We start from the raw sequence: 19,861 nt of genomic DNA on the forward strand, positions 1-19,861 counted from the left end.
AACCCTAGAGAGCTCATCTTGTGGGCGCTCCATGCCGCCACTCCTCCCTTGTCAATAGACCGTCACCCCCTCCTCCTCCGCTAGCTCGACCGATGTGGGAGTGCGGGGAGGCCCTGATCTACTGGCTAGAGTCATGGTTTTCCCCTGGCTCGAGGCTTTTAGTAGGGATCTCGGTTGACACTTCGCTGATGGTGGCGACGGTGCCGAGATGGCAAATAATCCCCCCCCCCCCCTCGAGCTTCTTGATCTCGACAGTGTCGGCTGCGACGACGTCGATGGCTTATTGGCCTAGATTCCCATCGGCCTCTCTTGTCGTTGAGGTTAGGGTTTGCAATGTTTTTCGGCACGGTGGCGGAGGATTCCCTTTGTAGTTTTTTCTTCCCTCCTCTCCACCTTGTTGGTGCGGCCTCCGGTACCAACATAAGGCGTATGAATATTTTTGGAGATTAAGATCTTGAATATTTGGATCTTTCAACAACGATGACTTCGACGGTATCTTCTCCGAGCTTTTTTTTTATGCCAGGTCATCACCTTGATGACTTCCCATACACAATCAACAATGGCAGGCTGCCTCTATGATGGAGGAGCATCGGCGGCACACAATCGGTTCGTTCATGAGGAAGAATGCATTCAGCCATAGGGACCACGATGCATTTTTTTATTTTTCAGGGTGTGCACCGTTGTTTTAGTCAATAGAGTCCTTTTCGCAAAGAAATAGCGTCAAGATTACAAAAGAATTGTAGTGAGTTAATGATCCCTAATTGGAAGATTTTTCCTATTATATCACGATATTATATCACTAGCTTCCACGAGAGAATGATACTTTGTTATTGACATCACGTGGCTGGTAGTAATCTACCATGATCTTTCAAATAAAAATCTATCATGGGAGAGGATCTTGTAGATTACGTACAATATCTTTTTTCCACTACTACTGTGAAGAACTGATATAGAAGGAATAATAAAAGCAAATTAAAGGAAAATAAATAGCACTATACACATACACGGTTTAATTCAAAACAAGCGGCTGAGTGTATGGTAGTTTCGAGGCCACAGTTTCGAAATACCATGTATTCTAGGTTTCCCTCCAGACATTATAAAAGGAGGGCATTTATTCTATGAAATACGTAAACTAAGAAAGATCAATTTCTATACAGTAGTTTGCAATTTGCGACACCCAACGGGATGGCTGAAGGGATTCGAAAGTGTGGTACTCGCTTCAAGCACTTCCTGGCCTTTATCCCTCCGGTACGTAGAGGACACAGGTCTATCTGTCCCATAGTTTTTTTTTAAATTTTATTGAAGTCATGGCTAATGGCTTATTTTTCAGCTGAAAGTATATGCGTATTTTTTTCACATTTTGTAAGATCTGGTCCATTATATCCTCCCACGTGGTGTGTTGCGTGGCCTTAAGATATATATCTAGACTAGATAGTTCATTGTTTTCATCATCTTGTCCAGAGCCCGGCCAGTCTGCCATCCCGCTATATGAAAATCCGGATGCAATATAATGCATTGGGTCTTCTCTTGGCTCTTCTTAATTGACAGATTAAACACGAGTGACATGCTTCGTAGACGCCACTTTAACATCACGGAAGAGTTTTTGTGTCTCCTTTGCAGATCAAACCACTTACAGACTAGAGATCACTTGTTCTTTGGCCGTTGCTTTAGTCCTAGTTGGTAGGAGACCATATGGACGTTGCGTGGGATGTCTCAGCTTCCCTGGCTGATGACTTTTTGAATAATTTGATCTATAATTTGCGCCTGTAAACTTGAGTCTTTGCCCTCCCCGCTCATGTGAGGCATTATTAACTCGGCCTGTAAACTATAGTTTTTATGTTGCAACATTCCGCCTTTAGGAATATCCTCATACTTATGTGAGACATAAGCTCTTAAGTTAGAGACAATTTTACCATACAAGATGACAATGATATCCTCCCATGTGTGTTATGTGTATGGGCTAGAGAAGTTTGACACATATAGTTTTTATCCCGTAAGCTTCCACTACATGCAACACGAATATCCTTCCAAGTTCATGAGGGGTGGCAAGCTAGCCCGGGCTTGTCGCAACTAGGGGAACATACTTTCTTGTATGCTCTACTAATGTTTTCTTTATATTGTGATGTACTACTAAATGTGTCAAACCTACATATGTCGAATGCCCTACTAAATATGTTGTATCCTTCCAATTTCATGAGGCGGTGGCGAGCCAGCCTGTGCTTGTCGCAAGTAGGGGGACACACTTTGTCGTAAGTGCAAGTATCTCACCTATTGATGAGATTCCAAGATGATTGATACACTTCGAACTTTACGTTTTACGTACTTGCACTTACCGATGTAATGTCGTGACAAATAAAACCGTTAGATGAGTGGATACAATTTTAATCTTGACTTAGAATGTCAATGCAAATGAGACCTCTTTATGAGTAGAGCGCTCAAAACCTCAACTTAATACTTTCATCTTCTATCGAATGTTGCGACAAAAATTACCGTTAGACGAGCAAAAACACTTGGTGGCCTGCCTTACTACTTGCAACTACAAATCGTGACTCATGAAAATTATTACCATTGGATGAGTGGAGACATGTGGCAGCATCCCTTGTCACGCCCCGTAAACAAAAAAAAATTATGGTTGTGCATTCTTTTAAATATTTGATAAAGATTTTGATATCATATACATTAATGAGACAAGAAAATAACCGTTTCCACTCATATATCAAAATATACACTAGTGATATTAATATTTTAATAAATAGTATATATGAAAATTGATGTCACTTTCTGCATATTTATTTTGCAATATTTTAAGTATTAATGATGTAGATTATAGTTTTTTCTTCCCCTGTCAGTAGTTCTGATTCTTCCATTTGGTGGATCTATCTTGTTTTCATTTTTTGCTTCAATCCCGGAATATATAACTTCTCCCAATCTTAAAGGAAATGACATGCAAGTATTTTGCGTATCATAAAAAAACAAAATAAATACAAATGATACGTAGAAAAGTGACATTATTTTTCAAACCTACATATTCTTGAGTAGATTCGGTCCATCAAAATAACAATGTAACCTGTCATCATTTTGAAATTCACTTTTATGTACTTACACTTACTGATGGAATGTCACCACATCGTTCCCTTAGATACATGAAAACACTTGAATCTACAGACATGGAATGTCATGGCAAACATTACCTCTAGATGAGTAGAACGCTCGAAATCTCGACTTAATAGTTGCATCTTCTATCGAATGTCGCGACAAAAGTTACCGTTAGACGAGTTTAAACACTTGATGTTCTGCCTTACTACTTGCAACTACAGATCGAAAGTCATGAAAAATGTTAGCGTTACATGAGTGGAGACACGTGGCAACATCCCTTTGTCACGTCCTAGTGAGCCGGAAAACCATTTATTATTTCGCAATCTTTTGAATATTTCAAAAGAGACCTATATATCATATATACATTAATGAGGTGTGAAAATAAATGAAAATGATATGCGAAAGAGGAGAATGTGGCATCATTCTCCATGAATAACTTTAAGCAAAACAAAAAGATGTAAGCACAATATCTCCACGAATGACTCAGTACATACGGTAGACTAAACAAAAAAAAAATGCAACCACGATATCTCCACGAATTAGCAGGTAGCACAACACACTTTATGCCCTGATGCAACATTGCAAACCGGGCAGACCCTGCTGACAAGTAGACCCATTCGTAAAGTATGTTTAGGTTTGGCGATGATATTTATAAATTATTTAGTATGGACATTGCTTTTGGATACTATCTACTGGAAACACTTAATTATATATACATGTATTGCTATTTGATGTTTATATTAAAAGGCGCCAACTGTATATGCATATGCAGGTTGCCCATGGAGCGACCATTCTCGTGGTAGCTCTGGCCTACATTTCCATCTCTAGGCATGTAAAAGAAGCCACTAGTGCTGCTGTGTCCAGCAACATGTACGCGTCGCTGGACCACGTCGCCATCGGCATGCAGGCTATCCTGGCAGCCAACCATTCCGCCTTCGTAGTTGCAGACAATCTAGCGGCTACGAGCAACATGAATCGCTTATCTCGCGTAAGTGCCTTGATTTTGTTATGCCTTTTTTTTTGGCAATATGCATGCATGACTAATGTTGATGCACTTTCCTTTCCAAACACAATCTTATAAAACTTTAAAAAATATAATACGTATTAATCACTCTGGTATATGTTTTGATATACAGTGATATAAATTTGAGCATTAATGAATATATTTTGTAATATTGATCTTATATGTGTACGCAAACCATATTTTTTCTTAGTTGTAAAAATATTTTGCAATGCATGCACGACTAATTAGTAATTTTTATGCACTTTCCACTTTCCTTTCCAAACACAATCTTTAGATGGAAACGTAATATGTACTAATCACTGTACTGTACAATGTAATATACTGTGATAAATTTACGCATTTATGCAGATATTTTGAAATATTGAGTAATTATTATCCATAAATATTTTGTTAGAATGAAAAATATGACCTCTTCATACAATGTTAATTTGATAATTATGAACACGTCCAAAAAGTAGATGTAAACATGTACGAAGAGCTAAATTAGTTTAATTCTACTATGAGAGTGGATTTATTACACCCATCGCATGTGTTGACATGTTAGGTGGCAAAAAAAATACTCATGTATATTCCGGTATATATGTTGTACGAAGAGTTAATTTTCTACTCTCATGAATTACTCATGTATATTCCGGTATATGTTGACATGTTAGGTGGCAAATAAAAAATACTGTAATAAAATTGGGCATTTAAGAAGATATTTTGAAATATTGAGTAAACATTATGTGTATATGCAAAAAAATATTTTCTTAGTTGGAAAAATATGGCCTGTTCGTACCATGTTAATTTGGTAATTATGAACACTCCCAAAACAAGATGTACACACCTATGTACGGCTAAATTAGTTCAAATGTACTCTACTCCGAATTACTCATGTATAATCTTGTACGTGTTGATATGTCAGGTGGAACAAAACTTGTTCATGGCGTTCGCAATGCAGCCGCACGTGGCTGAGATGTCATACACCAGCATCGACGGCTCCTCCTTCACCTACTACCGTGGCAAGGACAGCCGGCCCAGAAAGATGTTCATCAGCAACCGCGGCAAGTGGTACAAGCAGGCCGTTGATCCGGTGACCGGTGTCCCCGTCGGATCCGTCACGGCAATGCCACCGCCGAAGCGCCTGCCAAACGCCGCACGGGCTCTAGCGGACGCCAAGAGCAGCTCACTGGTGGCCCTCGGGGCCGGGTTGGCCCGCCCAAGCATCCAGATGGTGGTTTTATCCGCACCAGTCGGTGACGCCGGCGTGGTCTTCGCCTCCGTCCCTATTAGGGACGTTCTACCGATCGTCGATCGGGCCGCTGTAGGCTTCGGCTCCGTGGACGCATACTACTCGATCATCGACACTAAGCACAACACATCTACAGGTTATAAACCTTTGGTCGTTGGTTCTGACGCGAAAAAGAAGATGGAGGATCTGTTCTCAGATATCAAATGCACCGCGTCCACCTTTGAAGCTCCCAAGCTAGAGCTCCATAACGTTCGGATCGGGTCCCACCAAAGGGAGTACAGAGTCGCGTGCACGAGCTTCAACCTCTCCATAGGAGTACACCTGGTACGTGTGTATGTAACATCCATCTTGTTTATTAGGGGAGCATGCATCATCCCAACGTACTTTATTTTTTTTAGGGGATACACACGTACTACACAACATATCTAACAGGGGTGGATCTAGCATACTATGGCCCGGGCGCGTACCGACCGGTAGCACACGCATCGCATCACATCTTTTTGAGATGTAGAACTGTGACATACACTCATACATTTAGTGGTTGTTTTGGTAACGTGGTTTATGGTTCAGTTTATAGAAAATGAGTTTTAATAGAATATTTAGGATAACCGGTTTTACTAACATCTTGGCTAAGAATAAGCTGATGAAAAATCATGTTTGGCTGGCGTGACCATTTTTAACGAACGGGGAGGGACCGGAGGAGCCATCTTGCCGACCGACGTTCTGGCGAGACAACAGCCTAGAACTTGTGGTCCTGCTCGAGCGCCGCCTTGTTCCCGGTTTCAGCGCGAGCTCTCCCGACTTCTTGCCGTCGGCGGCGTGTCCGACGAGACGGCGGCTATAACTCGGCCCTATTCTTCGGCGTAATTGTTCGTGGCTGCTGTGCCTCCACCGGTGAAAAGACAGGCCGTCGTCTTGGCGGCGTTCTTCCTTTTTATATGGCGGTGATGGCCGTGAGGCCCAAGCTGTGAAGCGTGGTGGCGGTGGACGGCGCGCGTGGCCACTTCGCCGGAGGACACCGGCTGCTGTAGCAGGACCATTACTACGGCGTCAATATTAGTTGAGTACGAGTATTACGGGGAGGAAGAGATTTTCTGTATTTGGAATTATTTTCCAAGCGAAAGACACCGAACACCAGGCTTAATTTGTGGAACCTTCTGGCTGTGCTCCTTAATTAGAAGCAAATCAATCGATTCCACATGCAGGCACGAAAGGAATCATCCGATCGAATTGTTGGATTCGTGCGGTGACGCTCAAGCCGGCAACAGGGCTAGCTTTCCCTCACACCGTGGAGTACGGCGGCACCCATAAGCAAGGCCCCAGCCTCAGCTGCGTCGTCGGCCGCCAGTCCGGCACCACCGCCCGCTAAGCCTAGTCTGCAGCCAACAGGAACGTGGCTGTCGCCTCTTAAGCCAGTGCTGACGCATCATCGGGGACTCGCGCGCGGACGCCGGACAGTCGCCGGCCTTCTTATCGTGAAAATCGAGTTTCCTTAGGTAAAACACGTTTTCACAAAAATGTCTCTGACCCGTTTTTTCAAAAACGCATATTTTGGATGTTACGGAAACCGAGTTTGATTATCCACGTATTAGTTGGTGCACCCAAACAAAGTTTTAGGCTGTCGCTAGCCTCAAAATTGCATTTATCCATAACTGATTCGATCTCTACAAAGCAGCTATCCAAACAATCCCTTATTTACGTTGTTACAAGTATTAACATGTACAGAGATAATTATCTCCTTTTTCTTCAGGGACTCCGGCTGGTGTGGCAAAAGGAGGCTATGTTTCCCGAGATAGGGGTGGCAGTGGTCTCTGTCGTGTGCTTGCTCGCGCTCATGGTGGTTGTGGCGTGCTTCTTCATGGCACGGGCGTTGTGGCGGTCGGGGTCGCGGGAGGCAGCGCTCCAGGGTGAGCTCATGAGGCAGAAGGAAGCGCTCCAGCAGGCAGAGCGCAAGAGCATGAATAAGAGCAACGCATTCGCGTCCGCCATCCACGACATCCGCTCCTCGCTTGCCGCCGTCGCTGGACTCATCGATGTCTCCCGAACGGAGGCGCGAGCAAATCCCAACCTCACCTACTACCTCGACCAGATGAAGATTGGCACCAACAAGCTCTTTGGTTAGTTCCATACATCCATATATCTCCCTAGCTACGTACCATGCATGCCATGTATACTTGCCACTTTTTTTTTGCAAGATGTGATTCGTCCATGGTAATTTAGATAATTAATGTAATCACGTCACTACAGATTTGCACGTCATATAAAGTGAGGTTGCACAAATAATGAGTTCACAATTTTTATTTGTAAAATGTGCAACAGTTCAGTTGTATCTTTTTTTCCAGTAGAAAAAATGTAGTCCACAGTTTCTACAGCGTGCAGTTCTATTTTTTGACGAGTTAACATTCATTTAGTTCCCAAGAAAGAATATATATAATGTTTTGAGTAGTTCACAATTTCACATAGATGGTCGCATTCATATTAGCCACACCATGTGTGTAGTCTTTGTATATTAAAGAGTTAGGCTAATATCTTATCAAATGTACGATTCATCTTGGATGTGTACGTTTTCGGATGTAAGAGCACATTGAGGCTCCATCTTAGTTATGTGCGTACTCGGATGCACAATAAGTTTCTTTGTTCAGCATATGTTGATTCAACCCATATATGTAACATGTGTGTTGCAGATATACTTAATACCATACTAGACATGGGCAAGGTGGAGTCCGGGAAGATGCAATTGGAGGAGGTGCAGTTCAGCATGGCTGACGTCCTTGAAGAATCCATGGACATGGCGAACGTCGTCGGTATGTCTAGAGGCATTGAGGTGATTTGGGACCCCTGTGACTTCTCTGTTCTTCGATGCGATGTTGTCATCGGTGACTGCAAGCGCTTCAAACAGATCCTCGACAACCTTCTTGGAAATGCCATCAAGTTCACGCACGACGGCCACGTCGTGCTCCGCGCCTGGGCCAACCGCCCTATCGCAAGGACTTGTTATCACCAGAATTTGACCGAGCCAGAGGTGGGCCGCGATCAAGATGGACTTGAAGAATATACATGGAAGAATTACGTGAATCGGCCTGTTATGCTGAGTTTGGGCTAGTTTGCCTCATATTAGGATACGTGTCGGTTAGTTAGAATTTTACCCGTGCACGGTTAGGTGCACGTCTAAGTTAGAAAGTCCCCTGGACTATAAATATGTATCTAGGGTTTATGGAATAAACAACAACCAACGTTCAACCAACAAATCAATCTCGGCGCATCGCCAACTCCTTCGTCTCGAGGGTTTCTACCGGTAAGCAACATGCTGCCTAGATCGCATCTTGCGATCTAGGCAGCACAAGCTCCACGTTGTTCATGCGTTGCTCGTACTGAAGCCTTTTTGATGGCGAGCAACGTAGTTATCATGGATGTGTTAGGGTTAGCATAGTTCTTCGCGTAACATGCTATCGTAGTGCAACCCTTGCATGTCTAGCCGCCCTCACACCTATCTTAGGTGTGGGGGCGGCACCCCGCTTGATCATTATTTAGTAGATCTGATCCGTTACGGTTGCTCCTTGTTCATCAAGGATTAGTTTAATATCTGCAATAGTTAGGTCTTGCAAGGGGCTGGAGGATCCAGCGGCACGTAGGGTGTCGTTCGCTAGTCCTAGACAGGATGTTCCGGGGATCAACCTCGTGTTGGTTTTTAGGCCTTGTCTAGGATCGGCTTATGATCACCGTGCGTGGCCGCGAGGCCCAATCCTGAGTAGGATGATCCGATTATGCGGTGAAAACCCTAAATCGTCGTAGATCTCATTAGCTTTATCTTGATCAAGCAGGACCACCATATATTCGTGCACCTCGTACGAATCATGGGTGGATCGGCTCCCTGAGCCGATTCACAGGATAACCTGAGAGCCGATCGAGGCTCGTATTTAATGTTTACGTGTATGCCATGCAGGAAACTAAGCGAGGCATCTCCATCACCTTCCTGACCAGGTATAGGTCAGGTGGCACGCCCTTGCATCAGCATCGGACATGTGACCAGAAGGCTTTGCGGGCCGTCGCTCGGAGGGACCTCGGCCAGCCGCAGCCCTAGGTTGTTCCCGGCTCTACGGTGTTGCCCGTCGCTGCCCGCCGGTGGGTTTCGGACGTCAACACATTCTGGCACGCCCGGTGGGACAAGCTTCTGCATCAACCACATCGCCATCTACATCTGAGATGGCGGACGGTACTCCAGTCACGTACGAGGATCTGACCGATGAGCTCAAGAAGAAGTATGACGAGATCAAGGTCATCCTCGAGGCCGACCTCATCGGCTCTTTCCACAGAACCCGTTCACATGGCATCAGGTGGAAGGGGTTCTCGCCTAATGGTGCGCTAGATGGGATAGACCTCTCTGCCCCGTCGGAAGAACGCACCAGGTCCCTGCGGCAGGAGATCAACTACCTGGTGGCTCACTCGCTACACCGCCACTCTGAGAACCTGGTCAACACGTTGGAGCGTGTCGCTCTTCGCGTGATCCAGGAGATCATGAGGCACCAGTACTCGCCGTCAGGACCAGCTCTCGGGACGCATCAAGGAGAGTTGCCACTCCAGTCCCGTCCACCGCTGCCATTTGCGTTGGCAGCACCAGAAGTGCCGGCTTCACCGGCATTCGTCGTCTACAAGATCGGTGGTGACCCTAGTGACTGCCAGTTCTTGCCTGAGGCGCGTAAGGAGATCCCTCACGGGTACACGTGCACGTATGTGCCAGATTGCGGTAACTGGGCGCTCACAAACCAGGCCACAACATCAGGGACTTCTGGGAAAACAGGAGGGACGTCAGCAACAGATCTTGAGAAGCAGACGTGGCTGACTAAGTACGCCACCCCGACGAACCTCCAGAGCTCAGCTCCTGCAGTTGGCTCAGAGCTGGAAAAGCAAACATGGCTGGCTAAGTACGCCACCCCGGCGAATCTTCAGAGTTCAACTCCTGCAGCCAGCACAGCGGATCAGATCAGTACCATACTGAGAGATCAGTTCGGCATGGTGCCGAAAAGGAGGGCAATCGGCTATTCCAAGCCGTACCCCGATGACTACGAGATGATCCCGCTACCACCTAAATATCGGCTCCCTGATTTCTCCAAATTCAGTGGATCAGATGGTTCCAGCTCCATCGAGCACGTAGGCCGATATTTGGCACAACTGGGACCGGCCTCAGTGTCGGATCAGCTACGCGTGAGGCTCTTCTCACAGTCCCTCACGGGATCGGCTTTCGGGTGGTACACCTCGTTGCCACCAGACTCCATCCGGACTTGGAAGCAGTTGTAAGTACAGTTCCATATGCAGTACCATTCAGAGGCTTCCGAGTCCGGCATTGCCGATCTAGCACAACTACGTCAGAAGCGTGGAGAAACTGTGACAGAATACATCCAGCGCTTCAGGAATCTTAGGAACCGATGTTATTCGGTTCGTATAACTGAAAAAGAAGCAGTCGAGTTGGCAGTAGCGGGCCTCGCAACACCGCTCAAGGACATGGCCTCCCAAGCGTACTATCCCTCACCAGCGCACATGGTTCGTAAACTGTCGGCATATGAACAGCGCCACCCGGACCTCGTGCAGGACAAATTCAAACGTGCAGTAGTCCTGGTCGATGCAGAGGAAGACGAAGTTTCTGCGGGAGATCAGGAGGTAGCAGTGGCTGAATGGACTCGGGGAGGAACCCCCGTGTCCTGCAAATGGGTAAAGCCACCAGGCCCGCCCCGGGGGTTTGATTTTGACGTGACCAAAACTGAGCAAATCTTCGACCTCCTGCTCAAGGAGAAGCAGTTGACGATTCCCGAAGGTCTCAAATTCCCCACGGTGCAAGAGCTGAACGGAAAGCCATACTGCAAATGGCACAACTCGCTCTCCCATGCCACTAACGACTGCAGGGTATGGCGTCAGCACATCCAAGCGGCGATAGAAAAAGGGCGTCTAATTTTCAACCAGTACGCCATGAAGATCGACACCCAACCCTTCCCCGCCGTTAACATGGTGGAATGCACTTACCCTGAAGGTTGCCAGCCAGGGTCCTCGTTCAGCATCAACATGGTAGGACCTGGGCATCACTCTGGCAAAGATGGAGACGAGGGCAGCTGCTCTCGTAGCAAGGACACAGAGGAGGCCGCTCCACGCGATCGGCTCCGTCATGATGGCAAGCGCTACGTCACAGAGGGAGAAGTGAAGAACATGAGATATCAGCGACCCCTCTCTGATCACCTCCTCAACAAGTATGTGAGTCAGTATGACCGACGCCGACGATCCAGTGATGATGATGAAAGAGATCGTCTGGCTCGAGAAGCCAGAAGATATCATCGGCACGGTCACGATGAGGAGGAACACGAGCGCCGTGCCAAAGGAGAATCAAGGGAGCAAGATGACAACGACAGGCACTGGGACTGCCCCTTCTTCGTACAACGCTGGGATTCAGGAATGAGCCGATTGCCCACAATCGGCAATTGCCCAGAATGCAACCAGAAGAAGAAGGAGGCAGCCAACGTGTCTGTGTTCAGGCGCTTAGGGCCTCTCCCGCCACAAAGCAAACGCGCTGAGTCCCCTCGGTGGGCAGATCTCGAGGATTCAGAAGACGAGGGACAAGAAGAAGAAGACAGGTACCACCGGCCAAGGTGGTGCCCTGATGGACTCAGCCGTTCACAAAAGCGCAGGGTTCAGCGATTGCGCGGCCTGGAGGAAGCCGAAAGGTTATACTTGCATACGTTAAGGAAGGCACGACCTGATCTGGCGGCGAAAGTTCAGCGAACCCTGGACGAAGAGGGTCGTCCACGAAAAATGGAGTGGCGCCCCAAGCAAAGGAAAGCCGATGATGAAACATCGGCTGGCACAAACATGGTGCTCGTCCTTCCGACGGAGCTTAGTGCTCCACGATTACACGATGCACTCAAGGTGGACGACGGCAAGCGCATCAAGTCAGAGGTTGGGCTGGTTTTATCCACCAGCCTGACTGAGTAGCTGAAACAAAGCGACGAGCAAACGTGGCGAGGCTGATCCTTGTGATCGGCCCCAAAAATTATGAAGGAGCATTACAGAACCTTCAGTCAGCGCTTCAATCAATATGGAGGCCGATCCCAGCAATCGGCCAAAATTATCCTCACCACATGTTCTGCTTGTGTTCAGCATCGAGCTACTGGGCAGCGGCCACGTCGGCGGATGAAAATCAGCACGAATCCTTGCGGAGCCGACGTGCAAGTGCAGTGCCCTGGCTAACCACAAAAGCCGATATCTGCAGTCAGCTGGCAGATTCGGCTCGTGGGGCACCTAATCAGATGAACATGTGCAGTAAAAAACATGTGTGCAGTGAAATATTCGGGCCGATAGGAGAAAATCGGCCAGTAAAAATTTTTTTTTTTTTTACAGCCGATGCAAGGGCATCGACTTTAGAACTAAGAAACAAAACCGATGCGCAGCCATCGACTCTAGTACAATTACACGAGGTTTACCGGATCTCCACCAAATCCAGTTCAGCTGTGGGGCCCTCTGCTTCTGCGCGGGGGTAAAACAATGAGAACTTCTTCAGCTGCTTTGAGCCGATCCGGGTTCCTGTACCTTCTTGTCGAGGATTCTCAACCTTTGGTACTAGTTCAGCTATGTTGACAGAAGGGGTATATCGGCTTTCTAAGGAGGAAAGGTGATCGGCTTGGGTGCGTCCTCTCTGACATTCTCGCCTCGAGTAAGGCTCGGGGGGCAGCAGGCCTGGTGGATGCTCTGTTTAAGAGCCGATTGGGGTACCATCGGCTGGTCTTTCGTCGCAACCTTCTTCACAAATGATGAGTGTTAAAGAAAGACCATTAGGTTTGGTTGGATTCAAAGGCTTCCCTGAAGATTCTACATTATCCACCAGATTTCAAAATCATCAGCTGAAGAATGGAAGGGTGAATTTTAAAGGACCGATGCGTTGCTATCGGCTCATTACGCATTGGCAGAGGGGACAAATCGGCAAAATCAGTATTAGAAGAAATCGGCTAAATTAAACTCAAAGGAAATCGGCAAGATCAAATTGGGGAAAGTTCTTCATTGATAGATTTCTTACATAAAAGAGCTGATTGCTCTCAAAAGGAAGTACTAGGGGATACATTGCCCCATCTACTACTACTGGTCCTATACTAGAGGTCCTATCTACGGGCCGTCACTGCCCTTGTCGTCGCCGTCGTCGCCGCTGTCGGCGCTGCTCCCGGCGGGCTCGTCGTCGCTCCAATGGCCGCCGATCGGGCCCTCATTGTCCTCGTCCTCTTCGTCAGCGTCGTCGTCGTCGCTGTCGAAGTCGCTGAGGTTCCCCGGCCAGGGGCAGAACCGCTTGGCCGGCGGCTCGTCGGAGGAGGTGTCGTCCTCCTCCTCCTCCTCTTCTTCCTCCTCCACCTCCTCGGGAGAGGTGAAGTCGCAGGAGAAGCGATCGTCGTCGCTCTCCTCCTCCGTTTCCCCGCTGGCGAGGAAGCGGAGGTCGCTTTCCCCGTCGGTCAGGGACTTGTCGTCCTCCGACCAGATGGAGAAGTCATGGCTAGACTCCTCCCCGGCCTCAATGGCGCGGCGGGTGTTGGCTGCGTGGACCTCCGCCGGGTTCGGTTCCGGCGTCGGCTCGCGGGAGGAAGAGGACTGGGTGGAAAGATCCGATGAGGCAGAGGAGGAAGAAGACATGGTGGCACAGGAGGGCTTTTGGAGTGCTAATGCGAAGAAGATGCGGAAATAAACTGTGCGGAGCGGTTAAATAAAAGGGGGTATAGTGGAAATTCAATGCCACAGCAGTTTCCGAGGAAGTGGTGCCTAAAAGAAAAAAAAACTGCCAGGTCACACGGAGAAGTTGAGAAGGCAAGGCATCATGATGACGGATACTGCAACGGTTCTGCCACGACATGACCCGACGAAGAAAAAGCAGAGTGATTTTGGAATTACCAATTCCAAAACCAGGGGGGCATGTGTTATCACCAGAATTTGACCGAGCTAGAGGTGGGCCGCGATCAAGATGGACTTGAAGAATATACATGGAAGAATTACGTGAATCGGCCTGTTATGCTGAGTTTGGGCTAGTTTGCCTTTGTATCTGTAACATATTAGGATACGTGTCGGTTAGTTAGAATTTTACCCGTGCACGGTTAGGTGCACGTCTAAGTTAGAAAGTCCACTGGACTATAAATATGTATCTAGGGTTTATGGAATAAACAACAACCAACGTTCAACCAACAAATCAATCTCGGCGCATCGCCAACTCCTTCGTCTCGAGGGTTTCTACCGGTAAGCAACATGCTGCCTAGATCGCATCTTGCGATCTAGGCAGCACAAGCTCCACGTTGTTCATGCGTTGCTCGTACTGCAGCCTTTTTGATGGCGAGCAACGTAGTTATCATGGATGTGTTAGGGTTAGCATAGTTCTTCGCGTAACATGCTATCGTAGTGCAACCCTTGCATGTCTAGCCGCCCTCACACCTATCTTAGGTGTGGGGGCGGCACCCCGCTTGATCATTATTTAGTAGATCTGATCCGTTACGGTTGCTCCTTGTTCATCAAGGATTAGTTTAATATCTGCAATAGTTAGGCCTTACAAGGGGCTGGAGGATCCAGCGGCACGTAGGGTGTCGTTCGCTAGTCCTAGACAGGATGTTCCGGGGATCAACCTCGTGTTGGTTTTTAGGCCTTGTCTAGGATCGGCTTATGATCACCGTGCGTGGCCGCGAGGCCCAATCCTGAGTAGGATGATCCGATTATGCGGTGAAAACCCTAAATCGTCGTAGATCTCATTAGCTTTATCTTGATCAAGCAGGACCACCATGTATTCGTGCACCTCGTACGAATCATGGGTGGATCGGCTCCCTGAGCCGATTCACAGGATAACCTGAGAGCCGATCGAGGCTCGTATTTAATGTTTACGTGTATGCCATGCAGGAAACTAAACGAGGCATCTCCATCACCTTCCTGACCAGGTATAGGTCAGGTGGCACGCCCTTGCATCAGCATCGGACGTGTGACCAGAAGGCTTTGCGGGCCGTCGCTCGGAGGGACCTCGGCCAGCCGCAGCCCTAGGTTGTTCCCGGCTCTACGGTGTTGCCCGTCGCTGCCCGCCGGTGGGTTTCGGACGTCAACAGGACTTCCATGATCAACACCCCATCTAGGTTCGCCCCCCACTGGCGTGCGAGCGTGTTCTATCGGTGGCTGCTAGGAACAAGGGAAGAAGGTGCCGAGCAGAATGCTCGCCGATCACTTCTTCAGAATGATCCTAACGCTATTGAGTTTTACTTTGAGGTAGTTGATACAGGTGTTGGGATCCCAAAGGAAAAAAGGAATCTGTGTTTGAAAACTACGTTCAGGTAAAAGAAGGGCATGGTGGCACCGGCCTAGGCCTAGGCATCGTTCAATCCATTGTAAGTGGCTTCCGTCCTTATATTATTTATTCATGTTAACTACCACAATTAGAATAGTGATTCTAAGGATCTATTTTATTAAAAGGATATTCATAGGAAATTTGGAGGATTGTAATTCACATAAAATTTTCTATGTTTGCTGCTTGATCGTAGGACTTAATTACATAAAGAGTTTTTTCTAAGGATTTGTTTGCACTATATTGATGATAAATTTTATATCCACTCAACCTTCTTGGAAATGATCCTTTGATTTCTTTAGAAAACCCTTTGTTTTCTTTGTGATGCAATCAAAGAAATAAAAATCCCACCGGATTCAACTGGGCATGAAATTGCAATATTGCGTTTTAGATCCTGAAAATCCTTTGCTTTTTATTGTGATCCAATCAAATAGTTGTATGACTGGATGCATAAATTATAGACTAGTAAAATTTATACTTTTTGTCCTTTTGCAACTTTTGTAAAAATAATGGTATATTTTTTTTGGTTTGTAAATTAGGATGGCTACATATTGATCCAAAAGCTATTTTTCACTAGGTTTAAAAGCTAGAGACAACTGTGTATTAGTGTACTTTTTGGTTTGCAGGCTATGTATAACTTTGCTAGTTGTGATGTTTTTTTAATTTACTTTGTATTTTTTACAATGTTGTTACTTATTTGTTGTTCTTGTTTTGATAAGGTACGTTTGATGGGTGGCGAAATAAGCATCAAGGACAAAGAGCCAGGAGAAGCGGGAACGTGCTTCGGATTAAACGTCTTCCTCAAGATCAGCGACGCTGAAGAGCACATCGAGCACGGGAGGGCGGTGCCGTCCCTATTCAGGGAGCCTGGCTGCTTCAAGGGTGGGCAGTGCGTCCTCCTAGTCCATGGGGACGAGACCCGGCGAATCCTCCATTCATGGATGGAGAACGTCGGGATGAAGGTCTGGCCCGTCCCGCGTGCCGAGCTCCTCGCCCAGACAATGGAAAAGGCACGCGCCACCGTGGGTGCCTCACAGTCTAGGCCAGCGTCGATCTCTTCGTCGCAGGGAGGTGGTGATGACTTGGAAGGTGTAGCTGACCGCTGCTTCAGCTCCAAAGAGATGGTCACCCAGGTCCTACGGAACAGCAGCGGCAGCCACGTGGGGCACCTCCACCCCTTTGGCCTACTCGTTGTTGTCGACATCTCCGGTGGGAGGCTCAATGAGATCCTCCAGGAGGCGCCGAGCCTCGCGAGGATCAAGCACCAAGTTCCGTGCAGGGTGGCTTGCATTACTGACCTCAAGACCTCCTCCGAGGATTTGAGGATGCTCAAGGAGGCGGCGAGCTGCGACATGGACCTGCGCAAGCCGATCCACGGCTCTCGGCTGCGCCAGCTCCTCCAGGTCATGAGAGAGCTCCAAGCCTCTCCGTTTCCGCAACAACTTCCGCATCAGGTTGGGGTCACCATCAATGAGCTGCCAACCGCAGATCAGGCCGCTGCAGCGTCATCTGAAATCACATCTGCGGTGACAGTGCCCCAGGAGCCGCCCAGGCTTGGAGACGACAAGCCTCTGGAGGCCACTGCCGCGTCATCTGAAACCACGTCTGCGGCGGCAGTGCCCCAGGAGCTTCCCAAGCTTGAAGATGACAGGCCTCTGGAAGGGAAGCGTGTCCTGCTGGTGGAAGACACGAGGGTGCTGCAGTTTATCCAAAAGAAAATGCTGAGCACTCTAGGTGCAACTGTTATGGTAGCAGCGGATGGATCCGAGGCTGTGGCAATGTTCATCAATGCTCTTGAGATTGCAAGTGGTGGTGCTTCTTCAGAGGAACGGTTGGTCTTGCCCTACGACGTGATATTCATGGATTGCCAGGTACATTTTCTATTTTTTGATGCCAAGCAAGTCAATTTAATCTTTTGTTTCTGATGACGGTTTTAACACTGCGCTCGATCTGCTTTGTTTCCAGATGCCGGTGATGGATGGCTATGAAGCGACAAAGCGCATCCGCATGGAAGAAAGCCGTTACGGGATCCACACCCCAATCATCGCGCTGACCGCGCACTCTGAGGAGGAGTACCTGCAGAAGACCATCCAAGCAGGGATGGATCTTCACCTGACTAAGCCAATACAGAAGGAGCAACTTGTGGAGGTTGTTCATCAGGTGTGGAAGGAACATAACTGATGAATGATGATATTTGTTTCTCTGGTGGCATCGAGACGTGTGTAGTTTTCCAGTAATTATATAATACCCCGCGTGTTGATTGGAAAATCTATGTTGCAGAAAGCAGTCAAAAAATTGAAGATTGAATGCAGAGAATGATCAATTAGTATAAAATCAGTCTCAAGTATACTATATACACCATAATGCGGACACATAATTAGTACATATAATTATGGTACAAAATCTGATCTTAGGAAGATGGGGGTCCACTTAAATGCAAGAGTGCACGTTCCAGAATTGGATTCTAGTAGTATTTGGTACGCTCAGGTGGTTCCGTTCAATACTGCAAAAACACCTCTATTACTAAGCCCATTTCGTATCGTCAGCCAATACACAAAAGCACCCCGGCAGCATTTTTCGAGGCTGCCTTGAGCTTTTCAAGCACTGAGTGCTCCTTGACGTAGGAGCTGCTTGTGACCTTCCAGTGGGAGGTCGACGCCTCCAACTCGGCATGGGGCTTGACGTCATAAGCAAGGATCCACACCTTTCACTATGCCCCTCAGATAGGGTGCGCCTCGTCTATGGGCTGGACCCTTAATGCATCTGCATCTCTTCAATATTTGAGGGGAAGTGGTTCATCGCATGTGGTTCCTCCACGTTCTTCCCGAGCGGTCGGACTAGTATTGGGGGTTTGGAGGCTTCACCACCTGAACTAGACCGAGCTTCTCCGCTCTATTCAGAAATGACCTTTTGGTACTTCTTAATGGAAGTCATGAGCTGCTTGTTTGCCTCGACAGAGTAGTAGATTTGGATATTGGACACATAACTTGATGTGCCTGAAGAAGTAAAAAAACAGAGGATTGATAAGATGCTCTAAACCAAATGAAAAACAAAATCCGAAATAGTGCATGCCACGAGGAGGCAAAAGTTGGGGTTCTTGTGAATCACCACATCATCACAGTTACCGGTGTCGGCATGGCCGTTTCTTGTCCGCAAGGATGGGCAGCGGAGCGTGCACGTCTACGTTTGGCGCTGCAGGGGGTGTAAGCTTGACTGCCGGAGTACCACTCGTGGTGTCCTCCAACACCTCTTATACTAGCTGCTCCACACTACTTCTCACTTTCACGTGTGGCAGGACATCGTCAAGTTTGCCCTACGTATAGGCAGACTAAGGTAATCTTAAGTGTATGAACAGAACTACACATCTGAGGGACCTTAATAACGATGACGGGCTGTGCTCCTGTGTCCCCCCCTGGCGAACGACGTTCAGGTGGTAAACGTGCGTTTGGTTCGTGACCAGAAAATATGGATGATCCCATCCCAAAAGCCGAATATTTCTGAGAAAGGCCGGACCATATGATCCGTGAATTTCATGACTAATCTCACTAGCCGCCTGAGAATCCATGGCCGTCGACGCGACTCCGACACCTGCCACCGTCGTATGTGTGGCTCCCCAGCTCAGCGGCGGCCACCATGTCACGGCGAGCGGTGGGCTTGCTTTTCCGTGTGGCTCCCCAGCTCGACACCGGCGGCCTCCAGGGCGCGGTAAGCGGCGGGCTTGATTTTCAACGTGGCTCCCTAGCTCGGCGGCGGCGGTCTCCATGGCGTGGCGAGCAACGAGCTTGCTACGTCTGCATCACACCCAGTCGACAGAAACGGCCTCGCTAAATATGTGCGGGTAGTGACCTTGCTAGGCACGGGTAGGCGGCCGCCCGCTAGGTCCGGCCTCCACCACAAAGGGAAAAGGGCCCGTTAATTACATATTAACCGGTGTGTTAATGGCATATTTATCCTTTTTTATTAATCGTTAACCCGTACATGTTTGCCCATGAACCAAACACACATGTTAAGTCAACCCACGAAGGGGTATCAGCAGATCGTAGCCGTCTAAATAGAACGTCGTTCGCCGGGGGGGGGGGGGGGGGACACCGGAGCAATAGCCAACGATGACAAGAAAGTTACACGGTTACATGACTAATCAAGCGTGCAGATAGATGATCTAGTCTTCATCCTGCTCCCA

At 47.8% G+C, this 19,861-nt stretch overlaps 2 protein-coding genes across 2 annotated transcripts; both read left to right on the forward strand.

Moving 5' to 3' along the window:
• Positions 1-1,185: 1,185 nt before the first annotated feature.
• Positions 1,186-15,674, forward strand: LOC127310712 (probable histidine kinase 2). The gene is made up of 6 exons (XM_071822042.1): positions 1,186-1,248; positions 3,869-4,084; positions 5,025-5,675; positions 7,102-7,468; positions 8,036-8,334; positions 15,606-15,674. Exons 1-6 carry the CDS (start codon positions 1,186-1,188, stop codon positions 15,672-15,674), a joined length of 1,665 nt encoding a protein of 554 aa, XP_071678143.1.
• Positions 15,675-16,298: 624 nt separating this feature from the next.
• Positions 16,299-17,908, forward strand: LOC127308704 (probable histidine kinase 2). The gene is made up of 2 exons (XM_051339609.2): positions 16,299-17,552; positions 17,647-17,908. The coding sequence occupies exons 1-2, from the start codon at positions 16,311-16,313 to the stop codon at positions 17,860-17,862; spliced, it is 1,458 nt and encodes a 485-aa protein (XP_051195569.1). The 5' UTR covers positions 16,299-16,310; the 3' UTR covers positions 17,863-17,908.
• The last annotated feature ends 1,953 nt before the right edge of the window (positions 17,909-19,861 follow it).

Source organism: Lolium perenne, chromosome 6, assembly GCF_019359855.2.
Source record: "Lolium perenne isolate Kyuss_39 chromosome 6, Kyuss_2.0, whole genome shotgun sequence".
Lineage (NCBI taxonomy): Eukaryota > Viridiplantae > Streptophyta > Magnoliopsida > Poales > Poaceae > Lolium > Lolium perenne.